Source organism: Atractosteus spatula, chromosome 6 (genome assembly GCF_055471065.1).
Source record: "Atractosteus spatula isolate fAtrSpa1 chromosome 6, fAtrSpa1.hap1, whole genome shotgun sequence".
Lineage (NCBI taxonomy): Eukaryota > Metazoa > Chordata > Actinopteri > Semionotiformes > Lepisosteidae > Atractosteus > Atractosteus spatula.
The window spans coordinates 33,506,746-33,533,977 of NC_142711.1; the positions used below are offsets into that span (position 1 = coordinate 33,506,746).

At 41.8% G+C, this 27,232-nt stretch overlaps 2 protein-coding genes across 4 annotated transcripts; one reads left to right on the top strand and one right to left on the bottom strand.

Annotated features, from left to right (window-relative positions):
• Window positions 1-998: 998 nt before the first annotated feature.
• LOC148832792 (leucine-rich repeat-containing protein 14) lies at window positions 999-10,326 on the top strand. Of its 3 annotated transcripts, XM_088919672.1 has the most exons (5): window positions 999-1,119; window positions 2,501-2,867; window positions 3,314-4,117; window positions 4,359-4,964; window positions 10,241-10,326. In XM_088919672.1, the coding sequence occupies exons 2-4, from the start codon at window positions 2,578-2,580 to the stop codon at window positions 4,930-4,932; spliced, it is 1,668 nt and encodes a 555-aa protein (XP_088775798.1). In that variant the 5' UTR covers window positions 999-1,119; window positions 2,501-2,577; the 3' UTR covers window positions 4,933-4,964; window positions 10,241-10,326. The 3 variants fall into 3 exon arrangements, with proteins under 3 accessions (XP_088775798.1, XP_088775796.1, XP_088775797.1); XM_088919670.1 differs by lacking the exon at window positions 10,241-10,326 and having other exon boundaries at window positions 4,359-5,334; XM_088919671.1 differs by lacking the exon at window positions 10,241-10,326 and having other exon boundaries at window positions 1,005-1,186; window positions 4,359-5,334.
• On the bottom strand, window positions 5,856-27,232 carry wdr97 (WD repeat domain 97). The gene is made up of 22 exons (XM_088919673.1): window positions 27,069-27,232; window positions 25,907-26,034; window positions 24,984-25,567; window positions 24,411-24,532; window positions 23,564-24,293; window positions 20,893-21,041; window positions 19,732-19,968; window positions 19,295-19,385; window positions 18,497-18,629; window positions 18,265-18,368; window positions 17,027-17,099; window positions 16,697-16,852; window positions 15,264-15,416; window positions 13,202-13,351; window positions 12,660-12,845; window positions 12,174-12,350; window positions 11,351-11,548; window positions 11,003-11,124; window positions 10,228-10,396; window positions 9,876-10,036; window positions 7,703-7,764; window positions 5,856-6,926 (listed from the first exon to the last, which is right to left on the bottom strand). The coding sequence occupies exons 2-22, from the start codon at window positions 26,012-26,014 to the stop codon at window positions 6,745-6,747; spliced, it is 4,047 nt and encodes a 1,348-aa protein (XP_088775799.1). The 5' UTR covers window positions 26,015-26,034; window positions 27,069-27,232; the 3' UTR covers window positions 5,856-6,744.

Sequence of the window (27,232 nt, forward strand, 5' to 3'; positions counted from 1 at the left end):
GAGGGTAGATTGTTCACATATACAGAATTTTTGGAAAAATTTAAGATACCTATCACTTCCTGTGAATATGCCATTGTCTTTGATGTAATTCTTATGAAAGTGGTGAGGCTGTTTAGAGGAAGTCTTGGCCTTGCCAAAAGAGTTTTTTCTGATTTCTCTGATAATTTATTGTTGGATAGAATAAATATAAAAGATAAAAAATGCAATAATAATTATATTAGGAACTTGTGCAAGTCATATGTTATACCTTCTTGTACATCTTTTTGGAATGCTATGTTTAGGAATATAAATGGGAAATTGTTTGATCAATTGCTGATCAATATTGTCTTACAAATAAAGTTAAAGAAATTTCATTTATGATTGTTAACAGATTTTATCTTTTTAAATTGACACTTTCTATATTTAAAGATGAACAAGATGACTTACGTGTATTTTGTAATAATGAGAAGGAATCTTTGTTACAGTTGTTTGTTAACTGCATATATACAAAACTGTTTTGGATAGATCTGCAAAATGTTATTGCTCAACATGTAAAGGTAAATGTTAAATTGAAAGATTTTGATATTGTTTTATATTTTGTTATATCTGATTTGGATAAAGAATGTTTTTATTATTCATCTGTTAATTATTTTGGCTAAGTACTTTATCCACAAATGTAAATGTTCTAATACTGCTCCCTCTGTTCATGCTTTTAAAGTTGAATTCCTTTTTTATTTAAATTATATTAGAAATTTAAAGAATGAAAAGGCAAGCCACAATGGAAATATCTAAAAAGTATAATTTTTAGTTTTTACAATTGTGAATTCCCGTTGGCTTTGAAGTGTCTATTTCTGTATATATTTCATTATTCTGTCTCCTTTTTTGTATTTCTGGTGTTTAAAAACGTATTTTAAAAAAAGCCTCTGAGCTCAAAGCGAGGAATCGCTACACTTCCTCTGGCGCTGTTGTTTTCATTACGTCATTAGCTGGCGCCGTCTTTCGGGCAGGAGCTGCAGGATGACGAATTCCCCAGGATTCGTAAATTAGTGGATGTTTACTAAACAGTTGCAGGTTTTGTATAGAGAAGAGTGTGCCATCGTTGGAAATGAGTCAGGAGCACTCCTTCATTTTCTTCGCTGTGTATGATATCCTACTATTTTCAGTTTATTGTTTTTGCTTTCGTTTAATTTGTCTTTTTACATGCTCAGTATGTCATCACTTTATTTATAGATGTATGTTACGTCTGCTGTGATACAAACTCATTTGTGCTGCACCATCCGATTGATTGTACAAAATCACAGTCCTACAGACTGTTTAATCAAACAATTAAGCTTTAAATATTAATCTTAAAATATGCCCTACAATGAATAATCATACTGTAGTACTTTTATTATGATGATTAGTGTGACCATTGTATATCTTACGTGCTAGCATATACAATGTGACCTCTCATTGCGTATTTAAGTGAGTTTTCTCTGACTTTGATATATTCAAGAAGTTAAACGTTCATATTCTAATATTAGACCGCCATGAGAACTATTGTAAAAGCAAAAGCGGTCCGAGTTTACGAAACTATGAGAAACTGAAAACCCTAATGTAATGCATGCTATTACGATGATTTGCAGAAATTACACAAGTAAGCGCTCTGCGGGCGAAAATTATTTTTGAAGAGTTCTCTTCACATTATTGTAGTGTAAACTATAGCAATTAAAATGTTATACGGTATGTTCAAATTGTGCCGGCTGATTTGGTATTATATGGCTTTTGAATGTTTTAAATTTCTTTCAGCGCTGCAGTAATGGTGTTGCCAGACCTTACTGAAATATATTTTCTTTACAAGGCAAGATATCTAGTAGGATCATTTGTCGATGAAAAAGCATCGTTTTCTTCTTTTGGAGAAAACGCACTGAGTGACGTTTTATTCCATTTTTATCCACAGATAACCTTTTGAATTGAATTGGGTGCAGTTTCTGTATTTTGTACCTGGGTCTTTGGTTGCTAAATTTTGCATAGTTTTTTTTAACGTACTATTAGCAAATAGGGGAGACTTGTTTTTGAGCAGTCTTTGAAATCCCCTTGCTCGTTTTAATATATGCTGGACAAATCCGCGTGACCTAAAAGACGTTGTAGACCTGGAGAAAAGAAACGTTTCTAACATCTTACGTATTTTAAAGATAGCAATTTGTTTAAAAGGCCCGTCTTGTTTTGTTGCTATTGGGGAATGAAATGTGTAGGAGTTTGTGATACGAACCCTGGCTGGACTAGAAGTGTACCTTGCTGTCATAATACCGGAGAACCAACACCAGTATAAACCTGGACACCAGTATTATATATGTCTTCATACTCCTCCTGTTTGTTACTCTCAATGTCACATTTGTCCTCCCTTTTACTTCCTTTTATCTGTTGATCTCTCTCACTCTTTCTGTGTGTTACTGTCTTTTCATCATTCACCCAGTCTCTCTGTATCTGTCTCCTTTGAGTCAGGCTCACACTTATTCAGGTTCTCTCGCTCTCTCTCCAGTGCCCTGCATGCGCAGTCTCCCTCTGCTAGAAAGTGATGGAGTGTTGAAGGAGTGAGGATACAATGCTGGGAGAGTGATGGTGCCTTCCTTGGTCAGTCTGTGTGCGCAGAGGCTGGTCAGTGATCACAGCTTGTCCCCACGCTGGCTGGGCTGTGTCCCACGGGAGCTCTACCGCCCCCTGCTGGAGGCCGCTCTGCTCCAGAGGCGGCCCCTGGCCATTGGGGAGCTGGTGCAGCGCTGGCCGGAGCGCACGCTGTGCCTGGGATGCGGCTTGCTGCCCAGCTCGGGGCAGGGCCAGGGGCTGTACAGCCGGCTGTGTGTGCAGGCACTGCTCCTCGCTGTTGTCAAGGGACTGGGAGACCCCAGGTGAGGGAGAGGACGTCGCAGAGATGTCCAGAACAACTCTTCTGTTCGTCATGCTGTGTTTCCTGGCAGAGGATAGAATAGAAGAGTTTAAACGTCTTCACTTTAACTAACAAACTGAAGCGATGGTCACTTAAAATTGAAGAATAGCAATGAAAAAAGTGGGATTTATTATTTAGCACTAGGAAGAAAAAACTGCTAGAAACTGAATAAGCAGGTGTGGGAGGAAAAGTCCTTCCTGTGTTTAGTGTTTAGTTTTGGGTGCAAATCAATTGCATGGCTGATTTCAAGCAGCATGAAGTGAAGAACTGCATAATAAATGGGAAGTCCTGGGAAACGTGCTGTGTACCAAACTCACTCCTTCTCGCTTTTCCTTCTCCTTCACCTTCCCCCTTCTCCCCCCCGTGTTGTCCGCCTCCCCCCCCCGCCCGCTGGCTCTCTCCCTCCAGGTGTGCCCTGCGGGTGTTGGATCTGTGCGGGGTGCAGTGCGAGCGGGGCGCAGGGGACGCCCCGGAGTCCGACTCGATGGGCGGCTGGTCCCTCACTCTGGCCCTCTGCTCGGCGGTGCTGCAGGCTGGGGGCAGCGAGGCGGTCAGGGTGGCCGGCACGAAGCTCCGGCGGGGAGGCTCCCTTGGGGAAAGGGAGCGGAAGAGGGGATTGGCAAGAGGGCTAGAGGGGGAGATGGGAGGTGAGGGAAAGAGAGAGAGGGGGCTGGGAGTGGGGGCGGAAGGGGAGACGGAAAAGGGAGCGTTGAGACACCCGGAGACAGGGAGAGAGAGGAAGAGAGGGTACACGCGTTTGATGGAGATGGATTCCGAGAGGGAGCACGCCACGGCTGTGGATGTACGAGTGGACCTGTTTGTGAACTCCAGGTCCTGGGAGCGTGTCCGGGCCGCCCTGACCGCGGGAGGCCCCCTCAGGTTACAGTGCCGGGAGCTACGTGTGGAAGCGATGCCCGCCACCAGCATTGTCGCCATGCTGTCTCTGCTTCCTCGGCCCGGCCTGCAGGGGCTTGACCTGCGTTACAGCAACCTAGGCGTAGATGGCCTGGCGTTACTGATTCCTGCACTGGCGCCCTTCCCTGAGCTGCGATCCCTGCGTCTGCACTACTGTAACCTGGACTTGCGCAGGCACCAGCCTGGCCAGGAGGCGGAGTTGTGCAAGATTGCCCGTGGACTGGGAGCCCTGGGCTCACTCCGGCGGCTCAGCATGACAGCTCTGAGGCTTTCCGGACACCTGCGCCTGCTTCTGAGGTACAGCACAGTCCCGCCCTTTGGTGAAAATGTCGGTCTGAGATGGCAGATTTATTCAAAATTGATTTTTCATCTGTTTCACTTTAGTAGATAAGATTAACTTCTTGTTTCTCTTCCCCCCTCTTTGTCTCTTTCCTATACCATCTGGATTCCTGTTCGCCTGTGCCCACTTCTTCCCTCCCACACCTTATTCCCACCCTTTCTGCTTTTTCGTCCTTTATTCTTTTCCATCTCCTTCCAGTTCCCTCTCCCAGCCCCTGGAGGTGCTGGAGCTGCCCTATTTCTCCCTGACCCCTGCAGACCTCTCCTATCTGTCGTGCAGCCCTCATGTTTCCTCGTTGCAACGGCTGGACCTCAGTGAAAACAGGCTAGGGGAGGAGGCACTGCCCTCGCTGTGCCGCCTGCTGCATCAGGCCTCAGGGTCCCTCTGGCACCTCTCCCTCTGTGGCTGTGGAGTCACAGACGGTCAGCTGGAGATGTTACGGCCGTGCCTGACTCGCTGCCAGGCCCTGCGCACCCTGGGCCTCGCCTTGAACCCACTGTCCCAAGCTGGAGTGTTCTCTCTGGTCCGTGTAGCTGCTGCGATCTCCTCCCTTCACCTGCTGCTCTACCCCCAACCCCTGGAGAGCTACCAGCCTGGCTTGCCCCCCACCCCCTCCAGTTACCAGCTCATGGAGTGGCCCCTGGAGGAGGAGGATGGTGTCCTAGGGGCCACACAAGCAGAACTGGAGAGGTGTTTGCAGGAGAGGGGTCGCACTGACCTGCTGGTGACCTCTGACCTGCTGACTTACAGCAGCATTGACAACCCTGAGTAGCAGAGCATGGTGGGGCATTCCTTTCCAGAAAGGTAATTCAGAATGATTTTGGAACCTATTTTAGGTTATTCCCAGCACTCCTCAGGTTGGTTGGTTTGCCTGTAAGAGGACTGGTTGCCCTGGAGGTAATGTGAGCCCTAGCCTGCTATGCTGGGAGAGATAAAGTACCTTGACAATCTTGAGTCACAGCTACTGTGACTGAGTAGCAATAAATTCCTTTTCTGGGGAATATATTTTGTTATATATTCTTTTATAATTGTTATCTTTAAGAGAAATTATATATTTTAATGTAAATCTGTCACCCATGTCACATTATATTGTAGAGCTTTTTAGCAGTATATATTTTTGTTGTTAAGCCATGAATGTGACTTTGTAATCTAAAAGCGGAATAAAGAGAAAATGTATCTGGTATCATATCTATAAAACAATAGTTGCAGCTACACATGCAACAGATTTTCAGGAAACAGATTACAGTTCCAGAATTGATATGTTACAGGGTTAAAGTTAAGTCAGGTTCTGGGAATTTCACCTCATAATATTGTGTATTTTTATAGACTTCTTTTTTCAGTTTATCATTATCACTTGTATACGAAATCACAAGCAGGGGTAATCCATTCCAACTCCCTCTCCTTGATTCTGATGCAAATAAATCAACAGAGGAGCAAAGGGCAAAGGTATCTTGATTGTCTGTCAGGTGACAAAACAAGCTTATTTTCAGTTGGTATTTTTCTTTTAACACATCTACATCTTGTAATAAAACACACCAACCACAATGACCAAATGCTCTGTTGTGTAGTTTTGGCCTGTCAAGTGAAGGTCTGGCATTCACAGGACAAGTTAAGAGAGCTCTGAACAGTGGATTAACAAATGACAAAGCATCTCGGATATTTTTGTGTATGTTTGTACAAACTGTACCAAATCTCTTTGAGATGACAAACCATTTTATAAAACGATCAGAAGATATTTCACATACATACAGCTGTTCATTGTATAGGTTTGCTATTCTTACAGCAATGCGCTCTGACCCCAAGCTTCTCTCCCTGTCTGTGTGTCTGTGTGTCATGGAGAAAAGCTGGGGTATGTGAAAAGACGAAATCCTAATGCAAGAAATTGTATAGGGCTAATAAAGAAACATTATCATTATTAACATTATTATTATACTAAAAAACACTATAATGATGTTTTTTGAAAGAATGACGTACAGTAGGTTTATTGTCTTCTGCTCTTATGGACAGGTGCTCTTTATGTGGTAGTTACAGTTTCAGACAATGTAGTGTCCATTCCTTTAAATTGCAGCAAAAAATATAATTGATAATTTAAATGTAATTGAAGGAAGTGATCACAGGATTGTCAAATGTTGTGATGTTGTCTTTGCTTGATGTCTTTGAAGTAATGTGCACTAGGAAGAATTCTGGGAATGCACTGATTGCAGAGGATATAAAAGTTCCATGAAGTCTTGGTTGAACTACTTGAAGTATTCACATACAGCTTCTGCATGAACGACCTGTGTTGTATCTATCATACATGCAGCAGTGTGGGTGTGACGTAATAGTTCTGGTAAGCAGAAACAGCAGCTTTCACTCAGAATAATCAATGGACCCTTATTCCTTTTAAGATTATTTTTTAAAAATGTTATCCATGGTATAAGCTATATTTCCATCAGCCAAAAAAGAGCTATATAGTTACCAAACAAATGATGTTTATAAGAACATTCTAACTCAGATATAAACCCATGTTCTTTGACACAACAGAGTTGGCAAGGGTCAGTACTGCAGCAACAAGATCTCTATAGCAGATGACTCTTTCCGGGGATCACTTGTAGTTGTGAACATAGGATTGTTCCAGGATGAAGTAGCGCCGGGCTCCACTCTGCAGGGAGAGCTTGTCCGCAGGGTAGGGGAAAGGGCAGAGGCTGACCCGAGGCAGAGGAAGTGTGATGAAGGGCACAAATCCCATGAGCAGGGATCGGTTAGGAAGCGGTGGTAGAGCAAGGCCTGCAGGTGAGACAGGTGGTGAGACTGAATGACTTGTAGCTAGAGCTACTGTATTGTCCTATTAAAATATGGATTTTTGTTAAACAGGAAATGAAAATGTTGAAGTGCCAAGACAAAAATAAGCAGAGGCACATTCTTATCTGGTGGTTTGGTTTCTGTGTTCACTTGTTCCAATGTGATAGGGCTGTGTGTCTGTGCTGTTTGTGTCTTTGATTCAGGTTTTGCTCAGGTGTAGAAATGGGATTTTCATGTGGGATATCTCAATGTAGAGCAAGCTAAAGTCACCTTCATAGGTTCTAGTAAGCGATGGTTTCCAGTTGAGCAGGTGATAAAAGTAAGACTAAAATTCTTAACAGACTCCTTAAATAACCAAAGAGTGCAAATTATGTTAATGTGTAATTTATAAAATGATTATGTGTTGATATGTTTTCTGGGTACTAAAAAATGAAATCAAGAAGCTCATTATTGGAGGTGGACCATTTGTCCAGTTTGTATTACAGAATGTCTATATAATCATGGAAATGGCACACATACCAAAAATAGCTACAGTGCCTGCCAACTCAATTAATTACTAATCTGTATACAACTACTATTAGTGTAATAGTAAAAACAAATATAAATAATAAATTAATATAGTAGAGAGGAAAACTCAGCAATGATCTTATCACATGATATGTGAAATATAAACTTTTACACATGCACACTTACAAAAAAGTAATATACTTTTTCCCTCGGATTCTCAGCGTTCATTGTGGGGAAAGGGAAGAGCTGCTCACCTTGTGTTGTACGAGTCCTGGCCAGGCTGTGAGTCTCTCCCAGTCGCAGGATAGCCTGGGATCTGGAAAGCAATATCAATTGTGACACAAAAGTATACAGCAGAGCGAATAATAAGTATAAGTATATAAGAGTATATCAGTGTAATTAACACTGGTTTTCATTTTAGCACAATATGAATATGGAAATTGGGCTATTTAGCAGCCACTTTAGAGCCTAGTGATTAGGTAAGCCCAAAGAAAATACTACTAGAACAGAACAAAGATTTAAACATTACAAATGCCAGATTTAAAGACATCAAAAAGTCGTTGAACCACAAATCTACATTTTGTTTGCTAAGCATGCACCCAAGAGAGGTAAATCAGCATGAAAGAGAGTGTATTGAAGAGGTCAATATAAGTTTAGCTACCATAGAAGTCCTATGTAACAGAGGATCTACAGTGTTTGTATTACCAGGGGAACTGTGACAGGATCTGGAATGTTGACTGGACGTTTGGTTGGCAAACCAAAGCGTAAGTGAAAAAGCAGCAGGGGAATGTATCATGAACAGAACTGGGGGCCGGTCGAAACCACTGGTAGAGTACGCATATATTATTATCCATCCACAGCAGTTGTGCCAGGTGTTTTGGATGTTGGAGATACCATTTTGTGAAAAGCAAAGACAGGGATATTTTTTTTTCCCCAAAACATGCTCTGTGTTTTTGAAACACGTTCTGCCCCAGGAAGGTGTGGAAAAGGAATTTAATAAGGCATCTTTCAATATATGGCATAAATAAAGTTCACAATATAATACAGAATTAATGTAATTGCATAGCTCTAATGGTGCAGTGACTTCCCCCATGTAAACTATGTTTTGTGCTAAATCAATAAAATGCAGTTCTAATATGCTGAGTGCCAAGAGTTTTAAATCACTATTTCCTGCATGAAATTCACAATGTTATTAGGATTTATTTTTATGTTGTAGGTACACTGACATTTTAGTGATCAGATAGGACTCATTTTCTATTTATAGGGTTGATCAACAGGGGGGCTACTGTAAAGCCACATGGTGGTTTCCTGCGTGCCTAAAGCTGGTAGTCATATAAACTGTACATTTGTGATGAATCCTTTGTACTGTGTTGCAAATGCTATATTTTGGGGTTATGGTCAATTGTTCCCTTAAAGACTGAACAAGCATGTCTATTGAATGAGTAAATATCCTTGACATGACAGTCACATTCTCATCGACACAGAATGCCATTGTAATATGAGCAACAGGAGGACACATTTTCCCAGAAAATGAGATCCCAGAAATTAATCCCTGTAGCACTGTGCAGACAGGCTATTATCAGTCACTGTAGCGATAAGACACTCCTTCCCAGATTATCACACTTGGACCACCTCATTAATTGCTGTGCTACACAAACATTAAAATAGTCTCAATGTCTGAATGTCAGCATCACACTGACTCCCATCATCAGGGTGGTCTGCTAAAACCTGTGATTCAAGGACTTGGCTCCACTGCTAACAAATTCACTAGAGATGACAAACCTGCTTCAAACATCTCAGTGGCATGAAGGTGTTGTTCACTTGATAAGATGGTTATGTTCTTTTCTGTGCATAGTTTTCTTTAGATTAAAACTAGGCATGACATCCCACAGGTTAAAATATCAACTCCTGTGTTCAATTAGCTCTCATTGATGAACAAAATCATTTAAGTCCAGTCATGTCGTTCTTTGCCAAATCACTTTATACCATACGGTGTCGTGGGAAGCCGGAGCCTACCTGGCAAGCAACGAGCGCAAGGCAAGGTCATCCTGGAAGGGGCGCCAGTCCATCCCAGGGCAAGTGCAAGTCAATCATACTTGGGGAAAATTTGGATGCCACGGTAAAGGCCAAGGGGGAAATTTGGCCCGGACACTGGGATTACTCCCTACTCTTATCGAGAAATACCCGGGGATCTTTAATGACCACTGAGAATCAGGACCTCGGTTTAACATCTCATCTGAAAGATGCATTTAAGTACAGTATATTGGCCAATTGTAAGTGATGTTTGAAATGATGCAAAAAAAACATTTAATCCTCATCCAAACTTTGCTTTTTCTCTAAAAACATAAATGCATATAGTGATGATTATTTTGATGCTCAGTTTCTAACCAATGTATGTCAATAATAGCTCCTTTGTAGCTTTCTTACTTGTGTCTGTGAGGCTGCAGCAGCACTGTGTCTTTTCTGCCTGGTGGTGGAGCGAGAGAGCTGCACAGACTCTCTCTCTGCACACTGCAAAAGAAGTTGAGTACGTTGATGGGGCTGAGCGCCGGCCTCTCCTGTGTCAGGAACACCTGTCTGTGCTCCACCTAAAAGAGTGGAGGAGTGTGCATTTGATGTATTCACACCGCATTTCACCCTAATAACAATATAATTCTTAATACAATAACAGAAACCATCAATTTTATATAATTAAACAACACCTGGCTTTTTGTGACAATCTGCATAGAGGAATATGTGTAACCTGCTGCAGTCTCCTTGGACTCTGTCTATTCCATACCTTGTACTTGCAGGTCCAGGACTGGAGCCACTGGCTGGCAATGTCACGAAACTGTGCCCTGGGCGCCTGCACGCCTTGCTGTTGGATGTCCCAAGACTCCAGCTCTGTGATCAGAGAGCCCTCTTGGTCCTCCAGGCCTAGACACTCCAGCAGGGGGAGCACTGTTCGCCTGCATTGAGGAAACCAAGAGATGGGCACACAGACACTGCAACAAATATAGTTTTGTGCATGTTTATAAAGGCTTTACATTGTACACTGCCTTGAAGAGTTTTTTATAAACTTATGTTTTACGATGAGAAAAAGGAAAACATGCTTGTGAACCAGTACTGTGATCTTAAATACAGAAAAAAATTAAATCATGCAGAATAACTAGCAATGTGGCGCAATGTAGAACAGTAGCATACAGAATCCATCGGTTTGACTACTCTTTTCTAGAAAAATGGATAAAAGAGTTCCTTCAATGTCAATAATCACATTGTATTTACAAAAATGAATACTGGTTCACAGATGTATGAGAAAGTGCAAAAGTAGTCAACTTTTCCAGCTCTTGTGTAACTAAAATGTAAAACAATTTCCCCCTCAGGTTTTAGACCTAATTTATATTTGCAGTGATATTCAAGAGCAAATTCTACCCTGGAGCCAAAAGGTCTGAGATGTGTTGTTTGATACTTGATATGATGTAATAATGATGCATTAATTCTCATTCTTGACAAACGTACACTGTACATTCTTGCTCACATCCTCACTGCCTCCCTGCTCCAGGATTCTCACTCACCTGATCCCTGGGTCTCCCTGAGCCACATGTGTGATCAGCTCCACTGCAAGCTCTGTGCTACTGGGGCACAGAGAGACCAACGCACACAGGGCCTCACTCAAGAACTGTCTCTCATTAGGGGTCTGTTGTAGAACCAACACAAATCCACAGATCAGACTCTTTTTTTTACACAAAAGAGAGCCACAAGAAAAAATACAACCTGCCTATTCTTTTTCAGATTCCCCCCTCCTGGTTGCATCTTACTTCATTTTCGAGCCCTCTTCTCCTACTATATGCCTTCTTGCCCCCTAATGCTTTGCCTATATTTTCGTTGCCACCCCTGTTCTATCTCCATGTTTACTGCTGTACCATCAGTATGTTGCTGTCCTGGCGCACTGTGTCCAGCAGAGCAACGCTGATCTCCTTGCTGTTCTGCAGTGCCCGCTGCTGATGTAGTATGAGAATGGCTCTCAGAATTCCAATTTTCAGTTCAAAGTCACTACGCTTCAAGTAGTGCAGGAGCTGTCGCACAAATTCCCCAGCGCTGTGGGATGGACTGAAGACCTGCTGACAGACAGATGATTGGGTCACACACACTCCACTCCACCCTCAGACCAGATAGGCAGACCTGGTACAGAGTTCTAATTAATATCCAATCTTACAGGCTAAAGATGTAAGCTGGAATAAGGGTAGACATCTCTAGTCCTTCTGGATTTCATTCAACCTGTGATCATACTAAAATACATGAATTATTATACAATAAGTCAAATCACTGATCAATTACTAATTAGAAAGTGCCTGTAAATAATGGTTACTGTAATAATTTTTATATCACACCACTACAATTTTTATTTGTTCATCATACTGTATTATGACCTGACTGTATAAAACACATTGGTGCCCACTACGAAAACATGCTTTATATGCAGCACATAAAAATTAATGGAGTGACTGATTTGGACTAGCTTCTTCAACAATAATGAAACAACAAAAGCTTACACTGTTTTATATAGTATATTATTAGCACCAGTGCAGTAAATGGGTTGAACAATATTGAAACCAGGGTAGCTATTTGTAGTAGTCTAATGATATTAATACTGTTATAGGTACATAGACTGCAGAGTTCTGGTTTGTGTCAGTGTGCCCCTGTGCTGTCATTGTGCTTCTGTGCATGTCCTGGTCTTGCTCTTACCTGGGGGTCTGGAAAGAGTGTCTGAAACCAGTGCTGGTCCAGGAACTGTAGAAGGTAAGATGGGAGAGTGACGGAGGGCTGGCGGGGTGGGGGTTGTGGCGGAGGGGGGGTGGGAATCGGGGTTGGAGGTTTCTTTGGTCTCAGAGGCTTCAGCACAGGGGGTGGACGAGGGGCAGGCTGCAGAACAGACGTGAACACAACAACAAAAAAAGGAAGAAGTTTAATTTGCCTATATCGTACCATAATCTGTCACTGACTTCTAAAGTTGTTTGCCCAATACCAACCATCATTTCTGTTCAACTGCATCCTTCCCCCTTTCTGTCAATGTTTCCCTCTGCCTGCCTGTGTTCCTCTTTTAATAAATCCCCAAATTTTCTCCTACTCTCCCCAGTTCTTATGTCACTGAGTCAACCTCTTGTTCTTCCTCCTGCCCTTTTCTATCTCTTTCTCTTCCTTCCTCTCCTCCTCTTCCTCACTCTCACTGACCTCTGTACTGATGCCCTTATCCTCGACAGGAGGGGGTGGTGTCTTCTCTTTTGGAGGGGTGATGGTAACCTTGTCCAATAGGGCTGTGATATCCAGTTCATCTTCATCATCTTCATCATCATCATCATCATCATCATCATCATAGCATAGAGTCCTCGCCTCATCATCATCTTCTTCTTCGATGCACTGAGATTACAAGGCGCAGCATTTTAAATAAATACAGGACACTGCACTAACAAAATAACTAGCCACTCTGTAGTTAAATGGAAAATGGACAGTGCCCACAGCCTGGAGCACATTACGGTGCAGAACACACAGATAGTCTGCCCCCTTACAAACAGAAAACACACATCACTCCTCACACTGTTAGTCACACAATAACTGATAGACTCAAGCCCCCATATACAGAATGCTTTCCTGGCCCTAGGCTCCCAGACTTCCACAGCAAACAACAACCTCCCTAGCACAATACAACACAACATTTATAACACAACATAAATAGCTCCATTGACTCAATCTCCAGCCACTTGCCCTTTTCTAACCTGAGTTAAACTGTCCCTCAAAGTGGGACCCCTCCAGGCCTTCTCCTTCTGACTGTTGTCCAGTTGTTCTGGAGGCCATAGCTGGCCCACCAGCACAGAGTTTGGGATGGATCCCCACAAACCCCTTGGGGTAGGACTAGACCACTGAACCTGTAAATACATAGATACACAAAGAGACAGTAACAGTGAGGTACCTCATCGCCCTGCAAAAACTAAAAACTACTCATTATTCCAAATTGACTAAAGTGAATTTGAACGTGAAATCTTAAGTTACTGATCAAGCAAAGAAACTCAGTCTTCAAACAGAATATTGTACAGGTACATCACATTAACCAATTCAGTGTCGTGTCTAAAAAAGTAATATTTTGTGTGTGTGTAAACCATGTTTTAATGTCTTCTGAGGACACTTTTAAATGAAAAAGACCACAAAGCATTACATAATAAACTAGGGGAGTACTCCTCAGTTAGTAAACATATTAATCACTTACCTGAAGTATATTTTCTTTTAAATTTAAATGATTAATTTGCTGTTGTTTATAGGCAGGGCAAACTGTGGGGAGCTGTGTAGTGTATTAACACTGGTTTTCTCAGGGTAGTTTGGTTTATTTGTGTTATTAACAATTTCATTTTATACTATTCTATCTTTGTGTGCTCACTCCATGTTTTTTTAGGCAGTGAGCGCCAGTTACTGTTCGGTCTGACTATTGAATCACTGATTGCTGGTACTGTTTATCTGTTGGCTTTGGTAAATTTGGTAATTGCTGTTATTTTTAGGACTATTTTTTGCATACTGTACCAGCAACAAATCATTTCTGTGACAGAGCCCACTTTAGGGTGTCTAGGGCTCCTGCACATTGCTCATTCAGTATCGTGTCTGAAAATGAGAGAGTAACTGGAGAGTTTAATGTTAAAAAGGAACTGCAATGCTATTTTGCTATTTCAGGGTTAGAAATAATCAGCATTGATGAATATATTTCAAACCGCAATGAAATATTTAATAACTGGTTTGAGACCACACGGCTGTGGTCTCACCGAGATTAAACAGCTCTATGAGGACCGCTGCCGTGGTAGAATTCTGGCCATCACAGAGGACAGTCACCACCCCGGGCATGAGCTCTTCACCCCACTGCCCTCAGGCAAGAGATACAAGAGCATACGGACACTTACCACTAGATTCTTCAATACCATCTATCCACAAGCAGTGCGATTGGCGAACACATTTAGCCATGCCCCTCGGACCACACCTACACCATCTACCTCATCATGATTTCTTATTTATTGCACATCTCCAGTCATTGTTTGCATGTCTTTATTGTTTACATTCAAACTGTTTACTTGTTTACTTGTACATTGTCTACTGTTTGTTTGTATATTGTCTTGATGCACTATCTGCACTTTGTGTTTTTACACTTGTTTTAACAATCAAGAGACTTTCTGCAAGTAAGAATTTCATTGTACCAGTACATGTACCGGTTACATATGGCAATAAAGTTCAAGTTCAAATTGGGACTGCAGTTCTCCTTTAAGTTATCTCTTCTAAAAGTGAGCTCTGAATGAGGGCGGAAGGCAAGGGAGAGATGGAGGTGGAAGAACTAAGGTGAATCCTCAAGGTAGTAGGCAGGAAAGAGGTTGAAATACTGTATTAGACAGAGGAGCATATGCTACTGGAGAGGGATCTCACACCAGTAAAATACCAGTAAAATACTGGTAAGTAATGTTCAGTGCTCAAGGCTCACCACCTGGAACGCTGTTGGAGTAATTAAACTGCTGCTCGTGGGATTCATAGAACAACAAGCACAGAGGAGACTTGTAATAGTGAAGCTAAAGAGGGTGGGGGGAGGTGGCTAGGGAATGGAATACCCACTACTCTGTGTTTGATCCCAGCCCATTACAGACAAGGATAAGGTGTTTCAGAAAGTCCATGATGTGTGAAGATTTGAAGTCCCTTTTTTGGCTCAGAGTGGAACTCCAAAAGAACAGCAATGATGATATGGTAGAATTTACAAAAGCACAAGATCTGAAAAAACAAAATGATGGACAAGTACTGTAGATCCTATCTCACCTGCTCTGATGTCAGTGACCTGTGAACCCAGGGCTTGGCAAGGGCAGGATCAGGGAAAAAGCCCCCTCTCTGCGTATCGGGTATGGGAAGTAAGGCAGTAATAGGCTTGGGGCACATCTGGGCCTGCAGATCAAACAGTTCATCCTCTGGGACCTGGGGAGGAGAAAGGAGAATTATCCTGGAATACAGCCTTTGGTTAAAAACGTGTAACCTTCTCATAAACCACTGTGACTGTGAATGGCTATAGCTAAATACGTATCTGATACAAAGGCAGTTCCCTGTTATCAGACATGCTATCAGCATTGTAATTAATACTGCGAGCTTCTCAGCTCATCAGGGTAATTTCTTACTGTGTTGCAGGCTGTTTATGTATTGATGTACTGAACAGAATGCATTTAGCTTTATGTGTTAGTGACATGATTGTGAATACAAAATGGTATAATATCTAATTATGACATATTGAAATGCAGTACTCTCTTGTTTTTTATTAATTTCATTTCTGCATGAGACAGCCAGCGCATCCAGTAATCAGATGAATTTTCTGAATGGTTTTCACACATAAATATATTTTTTATTGATCTAATTAGATCCACAAAAAGTACCACTGAGTGACGGTGATGGGGGACCTTATATTTACCTGTTAACAGCGGATCCATGTTTCTGCAGCATTCACAATAACAATGGAAAAAGACAGAGCCAAGAAAATTGAACTTATATACAGTTTGTACAGTAAGTAACTGTTTGATTGTAATAAAAACTGTATTTATACATTTTCTTCTGGATAAATTGACATTTGACATGGACATTTACCTTTAAGAGACACCTTTTGTAGTAAGTCTCCAAAGTCTGCTATTTTAGTTCTCATACAGTGCTCAAAGGAGGCAGATCTTCTGTTGCCCCTTCATCAGAGCGGCTCATTTGTAATTTATGTTCTTTACCTCTAGACTAACAGTCTTCACTTCACCTTTGCTAAGTTTGTATCTATTTTTCTACTTTCTGTTACATTAAAAACTCCACTTGCTATGTTTATTGTTTACACATTCAAATTGTTCTGCAAAATAAAGGTGCTTTTTATTATGCCCATCAAACTGCTCAGTAAAAGATTCCCATGACAATGATCCAGTCATTATTTTGGGGGGCAGTGTGGTGACTCTGGGGTTGGAAGGTTGCCAGCAGAGGAATCCTACACCTGAGCAAAGCTCTTAACTCCAACTGCTCCAGGGGCTCCGTATAAATGGCTGACCCTGTGCTCTGACCCCAAGCTTCTCTCCCTGTCTGTGTGTCTGTGTGTCTCAGGGAGAGCAAGTTGGGCTTATGCGAAAAAGACGAATTCCTAATACCTAATAAGAAATTTTATATGGTCAAAAAAGTGATCTTATCTTATCTTACTGATCTCTGACAATCAGAGCTAAGTACATTTTGAGCACTGGTACCTTCACTCTAGGTGGATCTCTGTAGAGAAGCTGCAGATAATGAGCAAATGCCTCTTTCTGTGTGTCCTGGCTGCGCTGCGGCCTCCGCTTGCTCTCTATAGCCCCCTGCTGCAGCAAAGCCAGGTCTCTGTCCCGTGCAACTAAGGCCAAATAGTCCTGGGAAAAGATACAGTCTCTAACAGATCCAGTGACACAAGTATAATAGCATAATGGAACTGCACACAGTGACACAAGGAGAATGAGAATTGCATTGACACAATTTCAAATGGTAAGAAATACTTTACGCTCCATTTTTAGTTGTCAGAAAAGGGCAGAAGGCTGTGTTCTGACCTGTTCCTTGTTTTGTAGTTCACTGCTATGGAGTTTCCCCTCTTTACCATCTTCCAAGGTTTGGCTGACTAACCTGTGAACGAAAGGACACAGATATTGAACTCTTATTCCTATTTGAATTTTCGTGTCAACCAGATCCAAAGCTTGAGGGGGTAATGAAGCAATTGCTAACTTCATCCATAAGATGACACATGCTTAGAAGTAGTGACACATTCAAGAGCCACTGTTGAAAAAGGGTTGCCCCTCCATACTGTCCAACTTGAGTCTGCTAGGATCATCAAGTATTGTGCTGTATACTCCAGGTCAACATATTGGCAACAGAGCCTTCACAGACAGGAATGTTGCAATCGTTTTGACACATGCTTATCTCAGTGATCATCTGGAATCAGCTTTGACATACACAGGTGTTTGTGAATCCTTCCTTGTAGTTTTTCCTTCAGAATGAAGGCCACCACTAGCTTGTGTGCCTAAGGCAGGGGATAAGGAACTCCAGTACGTTCCATTCCACAAGGACTCTTAATTGCCCAATTAATAACTTAAACAGACCAGTTAAACAAATCCAGTTCTGTAGATCCTGGATATATCACAAAATCTGTAAGACCTGCAGGAATTCAATTGTATTACATTACAGTTGTATAAAGCTTTTACCTTTAACAACTACACTATTTTAAATTGCCTTATTGAAAGCCCTCTCGAAACAATAAACACACTGTTATTATTGCACAATGAAAATCAAATCAGCCTGAAGAAAAATAATACAGAAAATGAAAAACAATGGCTTAAATGCATCAGTTTACATCACAATTGCTGTGAATGCTTTTTAACTGGAATAATATAATTTAGGTATTTTAAAACCAACGTGAATACAGCGCTGAACTGCATGCATTGCTGCATGACTAAGGCATTTTCTTCCTAAATGTATGTTAATGGATACATCTTTACTGTCACTGTTACAGGTATTTAATAAACTGGCTAATTTGTTAGTAAAAAATATGGTAAGGGGTGTCATCTCTGGAGTGATATTGTATATGCCATTAATGCAACCTTATACCAAGGATAATTAGAGTCAGAATTCCATATACTTCGGTATCTCTGTTACTCTAACTCTTCCTGGATGTTTCCTGAGTTCGTACCATCATGGAAATGCTTGACCTGCTTCATTCTTAATTCTGATAGACTATGAGCTACTCCAAAGCAGGCACTTTATCTTCAGACAGCAGGAGGAGGTGGAGTGTTACCTGTGTGTAGCAGTTCTGTCTGCATCAGAGGGTGTGTCACTCTCTGCTAAAGCTGGGGGAATAGGAGGGTCCAGGATGGGTTCAGGGAGGTCGTCGCACAGCAACTACAGAAGCAGAGAACGCTAGATTATGAATCCCAGAAATGCACAGAGGATATGCAGCCACAATGTATAGATCAGAAGACAGCACTCTGTTTCTGCTTAGTGTTCCAGACAGGTCCCCCCTTTTGTACCTGAAGTTTATACTGTCTTGGTAGGAGCGAAGCACAATCAATTCTAAAAAGATTCCCCTGGATACCCAATAACAGATCACCACGTTCACCACAGAATGCCAGGCTTTCCGGTTCAGCACTGAGACAGAGGGTCCTGGAAGGACAATATACACATGGAAGCATGTAAATGCTTAAACCAAGGTAAACCAGGGTAAACCAAAACTTTTTTCTCTTTAACCTCTCTTTCATACAAATATAAGAAAACACACAAACTTCCACAACATGACAATTTTCTCTTTTTTTTGCGAACTAAACAGTTCTGTACACATATAATACCGGTGTGGCTCTGTTACTGATTTTTTTAATTTATTTTCATTTTTTCATAAAAAGGATACAAAGGCAGGCTCAAGTAAAAAGAAAGAGACAGTCTTTAGACATGCTCTAAAGACATATGGAGACACAACCAGATGAATTGAAAAATACTCTAAATACCTTAGACCTTTTAATACCTGTTAGCATGGTTCAATGTAAATTTAACTTCAAATTGTTCGAATAGAGTCACAAGAATAATAACCCACTTTTAATCATTTTTTAAAATTTATTAACATACTGTATGTTTATTCCACTGGTGTTGGTGTTAGCAACTTTCTTACAATGCTTTTATTTGTTCTAAAAAAGAGCCATATTGTTTCCTAAGGACAGGACAGAATTAAGACATAACCACATACACAGTTTTATCTTGGACCACAAAACATAAAACCCAGGCTAGATAAAGACAAAAGAACACAGAGGGACAGGAAGATGGGTCTGGCTCTTGACCTGAGCAGTTGGTTCTCATCATCCCATATCTGGATGGTCCCATCTTGACTGCTGGAGGCAAAGACCTTCAACCTGGGGCAGGCACATAGCCCTGTGCACACACAAAGAGGCTCTAATGATAACTGAATATTCTTCATGGAAGGCTTTGTATTACACTTTTAAAACAATAACAATATAGCAACATTGGCTTTCTGTTTACCACTACTAGTATACAAACACACAAAGAACAAAGAAGCAGCAAAGTGCTCTGTGGACTGTGGTAATCATTTGAAAATAAAATGAATAAAAGAGAAACTACATTGGTGAGGTTTAAAAAAGCAAGATTGCTATCATGAAGCTCTTGCCATGTCAGTGCATGCTGTTGGGTTTACTGCTAGCTCCAGTGCTGACTGCTGTGTTTTGTGATTCTGAGCCAGGTTGTTAGTAAGGGTAATCACCTGTGATGCTGTCCACTGGGTCCTGGCTGGGTGGGTGGTCAGTGCGCTGCTGGGTCAACAAGTTGAAATGTGTCAAGCTGTAGGTGGCGCTGTCAGGTTCCTGGAAGGCCAGAGCTAGGAGGGGTCCTAGTGTGGTGCAGTGCAGGGGTGGCTGCCCACAAAACAGGCTCATGTGTAGACTGAGACACTCCTGGGCATAGGGGAACACACGCCACACCAACACACACCTATCCTCCCCTGTTCAATACAGAACACAAATACTCACAGACTTTATTACACAATTTATTTCACATTTAATTTTTTTTGCTGTCAGATTACTGTATTATTTTAATCAGATTTCGACTGTATTTCGACTGTTTTAGACTGAATAGACTGTACTTTTACATCTATGTTGTTTTTTACTTTTCCTTCAATTACAGAAACCGTTAAGATGTAAGGTGGAGAAACATGAAGTACTTGTATATTATAAAGAAGGACCAAACAGAAAACATCTAATGAAATTACATTAACTTTGTATGAAATACTGTTTTGCTGAATAGTGTAACGCCCTCGCCTGGTGGTGAGGAGGAAGCGCCCCTAGGCGCTCGTAGTACCGCTGGGCATGCTGGGAGTGGTAGCCGGGGAGAGTCTGAGGGTCAGCACGATGACCAGCGGCTGACCCTACCTGTGTAAATAATGTCCTAGTAATTCTAGTGCCCTGTGTAGTCCTGTAAAAGTGTAGTGTGTTGTTAGGTAATTACCACCCTAAATATGTGTACGTGTTCCGTCAGTCTCCTCATGTGTGTGTAGATCCTGTGTTTGGTTTTGTGTGGTTGAAAACAAATAAAACTAATGCTTGTTTGTTAATTGCATCTCCACTCGTCCTTGTTCTGAAAAGAACCTGCAAACGCTACAATATTTAGATACAAGTGTTGTTTGATTTTTTTCATTTAAGTTCAGTTTCAGTGTTTATCACTTTTTCAGATATTTAATCGGTGATAATACTCGTTAAAACACACAGAATCTGACATATGAACACTTAAAGATAAAATATAAACAGATACACCAGGGAACAGGCTGTATACATGTTTGAATATAGGCAAACCCCCACACATTGATATAGATACATGGAAGATGTAAAACGGTCTTGTGCTGTACAAGGGCCAAGTGCTGGTGCTGTACCTATAGAGATGAGTTGGCTGGTGGCTGGACTGGCCTGCAACACAGTGACAGTGTGGCCATTGTGAGCTGGAGTCCTATACTGAACTTTCCCCGTCATCCAGTTCAGCACTGTCACAAATCCCCTCTCCTGGCCCAGCACAACAAGGAATCTGCACATAGAGTGAAACACATTTTATGTAAGTAAATAGAATGGATGCAATGAATAGCATATAGGAAAGAGGGATATATACGTTTATGGTGGCAGAGAGGGAGAAGAAAGAGAAAAGAGAGACAAATATCTACATGGATGACCAGGGTGACCCAAAATTTTCTTCACTTAAAATGCAACAAGACTAAGGTCATGCTCCTCAGCACCTACGTTCACCTAAGTTAAGTCAATGCAGTAAACCTATCTGTGGATGGCACTGATCTTGAATTTCAATCCCAGTTGAAGAATTTAGGGGTGATATTTTATCCTAGCTTGAGTTTTGACCCTCATGTGCAGAATATTTTAAAGCATCATTCTTCCAAACATTGTCAGTCTACGTCTTGTGTTGTCTTTAACTGTAGCAAAAAAACTGGTCAACACAATTGTCTCATCTAGAATTGATTACTGCAATGCCCTGATCGCTGGACTTTCTAATTTTGGGGTATCTTGTATACTTTCTATGGATGACAGGGCTTTCTCTCACTATGCCCCAAAGTTCTGTAATTCTATCCTCAAGGATATCAAAGAATCACCTACCTTGAGTGCCTTTAAATACAGACTCAAAACAATTCTTGTTAGAAAGGATTTTATTTAATCAGTGTCTGTGACTGATTTTCTGCTTTTCCTCTAACCACTTGTGTTTTGTATATGTTTATCTTGTAATTTGCTAATCTTATTACAATGTTTTACATCTACTATAAACACTTTGTGATGCTACTTTTAAAGGTGCTATGTAAAATAAAGTTTAGCATTAACTACAGTGTATATAATTTATTAAACTACAAAAGCTTGTCAAAAGTGTTGAAGAGATAAGAGAGACACCTGGGAAGTGAGATAATAATTTCATTTCTTGTTTTTGTAGTTTTGCAAACTATGCGGTCAAGTGTCTTGAAGTTGGCTTTGCGCTTAAATACATAAAGATGCTGCCCGTCCTTGGTCACTAAGATAAAGGGCATGTATTTGGTAAGCTGGCTGTACGCCCAGAACATGAAAAGAACTAACTGTTGTCTAGTCTGCAACTTAGATATAATTAATTGGCATGTGTTGCTGTCTTATCATTTGTTTAGAATGTGTCATAGTAACTCTTTGTTTTAAGGTATAAAGGACCATCTTCAGTTACTTATTTTTTAAGTCTGGTGGTTTCAAGCCAGACTTCCATATGCATATGAAATAAAGAGACTTCTGCTTCACGGACACCTGAACTTTGTCATTTGTATGACACAACAGTGTAAAGAAATTATTTACTGAGACCCATAGAATCTGCATTCATTCAACTCACAACAACAATAATAATGATAATAAGTGTGTGATTACTTGCATGATAACCGTTAAAAAGTATTGTATTAACACATGACAAATAATAAATAATAAAAGTCAAGGAATGTACACAGATTTACAGAGCAGCCAGTTTTTCTATCTTTAATTCCACAAATACCTGAAGTGCTGGGAAAAGCTGTCTGACTAATCAATTGACTGGCAAAGCAATACTGTCAAACACAAATCATTGGCATTGGAATCAGCCCTTTGATACTGATGATGACCTCAAACAACACATCTAAATTATAACTGAAACAAATTCAGTGTTATTATCAGGAAAATGACAATCTTTTTGTAGTAGACATACTGATATATAATTATACATAGTAAAGGTAAATTTATTTTGATGATTAACATTAGTGATCAACAGGGTTGGTCATTGGAGGTGATTAATGACAACATTACAAGTTTGTTGCATGCATGTTTATCACTGGAAGCAATCAAAACAAGTTGGAACACCTACAACACATGCTTTGCACCTGGTTGCAGATGCTGTATTGTGAAATTGCTCTTATACAGCCATGATAAGCATGTGTCTGTTGACTGATCTGAGTCCTGGATGCCATGTTGTTCAAGCTCATCTCACAGATGAGCTCTAGCATCCATTGTGGAACTGTCGCATTCATATCCTACAAGAAAATGGTAGTTACATGAGCAGCATGAGGACATTCATTGTCCTGCTGAAGGACTCTGCAGGTAGGACAGCAAATGAGGTCCCAGGACAGTGGTCAATGCAGTCAATTGGCGCCATCCAGTCAGGTTGTCATCAAGCAATACAAGCAGAAACCTGCAGGGAGTTGACACTCCTGGCCAGACAATCACAGCTAGACCTTCGCATTCATTGGTTTATTGTACACAGCAATTAGAATATCATTCTGTACTGCAGCACCATACATTCCACTGCTGATGAGTCCACCTGAGGTGATTTAGTCTGGTCTCCAATGTACTGGCATGAAGACTTTATTCTCTTGAAAAGTCTCTTACTAATGTGTGGAGTAAGTGCAAAAAAGTATTTTGATGCTAGAACCTTTTAATAGACATCCAACAAATATCTTCTTTTTTTCTAAAAACGTATAAACAGAGTGATGAATTTGCTTTGACGATCAGTAGTTATTAGATACAGGAACTAGTCAGACATAATAGATCTAGTCTGGTGGAGAGTCTTACCTGTTTTTGTCATCCCGCTGTGTTCCCTCCCTCTTCCTCTTTGGCTTCTCCCCCCGGTTCTCCTGTAGGCTCCTCCAGTGCACGAGTGCACGTTCGGGGTCTGTAATATGGCTGTACACCAGCAGACAGCGGGCAGAGCCAGGGCAGGTGGGGGCCTTAGCTTCTACAGCCTCCTCTTGACCCCCTGGCCATGGTTCTTCTGTTTTACACTGCCACACTCCCAGGCAGCAGGCTGGACTGGTCAACATGCTGACCCTGATCACTGCCCCCTCTTCTGTCAGGACCATTAGTGTCTCCAGAGGGAGACAGTACTCTGCCCCTATGGCCCTCTGGCCCTTCCTCAGGCAGAAAGTGGTAAGGACTTCCCCTGTTTCTCCTGCTACCAGAATAAACCTTCTATCCCCAATCATACACAATGCACGGGTGGGGTATGACGGTGGGCAAGAGGGGGCCACAATCTTCTGGACACGGCCACCCCCCTCCCCACTTAGCTGACAGTGTAGTCTGTACAGGCTGGTTAATCTCCAAAAGTTTACTCCTTGTTCTGAGTAGGAAAAGAAAGTGGAGCCCCCACCTCTCGGACCACCTAACCCCACTGGCACACCTCCTTCAGCCCAGATTGTCTGCACCTCATCCCCTTGTTCTAGACTCCAGCAGCGCAGAGTGCCATCCAGAGAAGAGGACAGCAGCTGGCTAGACTGAGAGCAGCAAGCCAAGGCCGTGACTGCACCTGAGGACAGACACAGCCACAGAATCCACACAAGCACAGAAAGAGGGATGCGTCAGTATCAGAATGGGACAGACAGAGCTTGCTGTATATAAAGTATTAGTGTTTCCACGTTCTTACCAGTATGACCAACAAAAACTACCTGGAGCCCCCAGTCAGGCCCCCACACCCTGATGACACCATCCCATGAGGCAGTAGCCAGACCATCCAGTGGGAGGCAGTATGCCACCCCTGTGATGTTCCTAGAAATGCAAAGAGCTCATTATTAACAATTTTTGCCTCTCTTCTTGGAATTTTAAAGGACTAATATTTTATTTTTGGGGGATTTCTTTTGTATTTAATTTTATGCTGTGTGAAGACCAAGAAAAGTTGTTATGGAAGAAGTATTTCTTACACAAAACTTGAATCAAGAACTCCTGAAATCAACATGCAATGCAGCTGATGAACAGGAATTTCCCAACAGCAGGCTAACAATTAGTACCTATCTAAATATGACTTATATGGCAACCAGCAATCACCCCACGCAGAAACCTAAACTTTGTAGTTTGTATAGTTTTAATTAGAGCCCTCTTTTACAACATTACCAATTGTATTACCAAATAATAACAAAACATATTAAGCAAAGGTGAATGGTGCTTTATGAGAGGTTTGTTGTGCTGAGCTACAGTTACAAAAATCAGTGAGTTTGTTCACCTGAGATGTAGGTCACTCCTGTATTCCAGCAGCCGGCCCTCGCAAAGGTCAATCACAGCAACGGCCGTCCGACTCACAGCAAATGCCCTGTGAGGGCAGCCATGGGTCTTGCTGGAGTTATAGGGGGTCAAGGCCAGCTGAGTAAAAATATCTTGCTCTCCAAACCCCTCTTTGATTTGTGCTCGGCACACCAGGTGTCGCACACACCACACGCTCACATTCTCTGCTCCCGCTGTCACCAGCTCCAGGACTCCCTCTGTGGGCTGACAAGTGCGAATGTCTGGTGGGGAGTCAGCGACAACCAGAGGCCGCAGGTCTCTGTCCAACAGAGCTAAACTGGCCTGAGTCCCCCAGGCAGCATAACAGTCAGGTAGCCCCGTGCCAGTGATGCCCACAAAGGACTTTGACATCTCAAGTCTTGCCCTCAGCTGCCCATCAGGGTGATAAAGCCACACAGAGCCCCCCTTGTCGAGGCTGACAAAACCTTCCGCCTCCCTTCCACCACCCATGTGAATGACTGGGACGCTGCAGGGCACATAGCGCAGATGCTGCAGCCCATGTGTCAGAACATCTTTGAGCTTCACCTGAACAGGGAGGGAGGGGGTTAATACAGTCAGACGCAGTAATACATCAATACTCTGCACTGCAAAAGACAGAGAGAGGTGGGATCTCTCTCTGAAGAAGAGAGAAAGAATCAAGAAATGACTGGGCTTGACTTGAAACCAGAAGAAAGGAGGTGGGGGAATAGCCTAAAGAGAGAGGTGTATAATGGAGAGGTGGAACAGAAACACAGAGTTGAGACAGCAAGGAATGTTAGAAAGGGGTTAAAAGGGAAAAAATAAAGCAAAACCAAACACTTTGGAAAAAAAGGTACTTAAAGATGAACCACCCACATAAAGGCTGACAGAGACTGAGTCTCATACCTTGTCCTCTACGTTTTGGACGGCTTGTCTTAGAAGCCCCCATCTCCTCAGCACCCTCTCTCTAGGGGTCTCCCCCTCTCTCCGGACAGGGGTCTGGGTGGTCAACATGTGGTTCTGATCTCCACAGCCTGAAAACCACATTGCATCAGCTATCAGCTACTACAGGATACAGCACTAAAATACCATACTAGACATGCAGTCAGCACAGAACATTAAGTACAAATGACTACACTGAATGTATATGATTAATACAGTATATAGCGTGTACATAATGTAGTGTATAGGGCCCTGCTGGTGCTGTGGTTGTACTGAAGTTAATTATTTTTATGATTTATAATGCTTGTATTATGCTTGAACAGTATTATAGGGGTAAGCAGCAACATACAGTGCCTGTGCTGTGGAGTTTGCGTGCCGTTTTGTCACAAAATGGATAATATCTAATATTTCAAAATCAGCAACTTTGATTGGTCTGAATGCCAATTGTAGCAAAAGACAAAGTTTAGAATCAGCTGAAGCCCAGCTTCATTATGGAGGACAGGGCTAACTCCTTTGTTATTTGAAGAAACAGAACAGAGGAGGTTCAACAGATTAAATGCTTAGAGACTGGTTGCAAGGATTTCTTCTTTCTTTTTCATGAATACACGAGAAAAATAGGATTCTGGAATTACTGTAGTTCACTTTATAAAAGCTTTTTATGCACTTTAATAAAACTACATTCTGTTTTTTTTCAGTTAGCAAAATTGTACATCTCATTATGTGCCATCCTTGAGCATTTGAAACCAGTAGCAATAACCTTGACATCTGTCCGTTCCTTCACGGAAAACCCGTTCAAAAGTTTTGTGATGATATACGTGTCTTTTAGTTTCACTTTTTTTAAACAACTACGAGTCTCCCTCGTTGCTTACAATCAATAATAATTCAAGTTTAATAATTTATTAAATTGGAAGAGGATACCACACGTCCTTTCGGTGGGTAGGCACCCGACAGAAAGTACTTATTTCTTGACTCTGGACATGAAAATCCCAGGTAGCACCTTGCTTGTATATTCTTTCACAGCTGCGCACGATTGAAGTAGAGCTGCGAGGGTTAGCACTTCACTAACACTTGCGCTGGCAATACAGGGTCGTGAATATCGGAGACGCCAGCAAATCACTTCACTTACCGAAAGAATCGTAGAAACTTCTCGCAAAGGCATGGCAACTATAGTCGCAAGAGAGACTCCAAATTCCGCCCCACAGACAGGTAACTACAGAAAACAGAAAGCAGAGCTAACTGCGGTGTCTATTTTGTTTCCACAGCCCGCAGCCCAAATCGCAGTTCTACTGA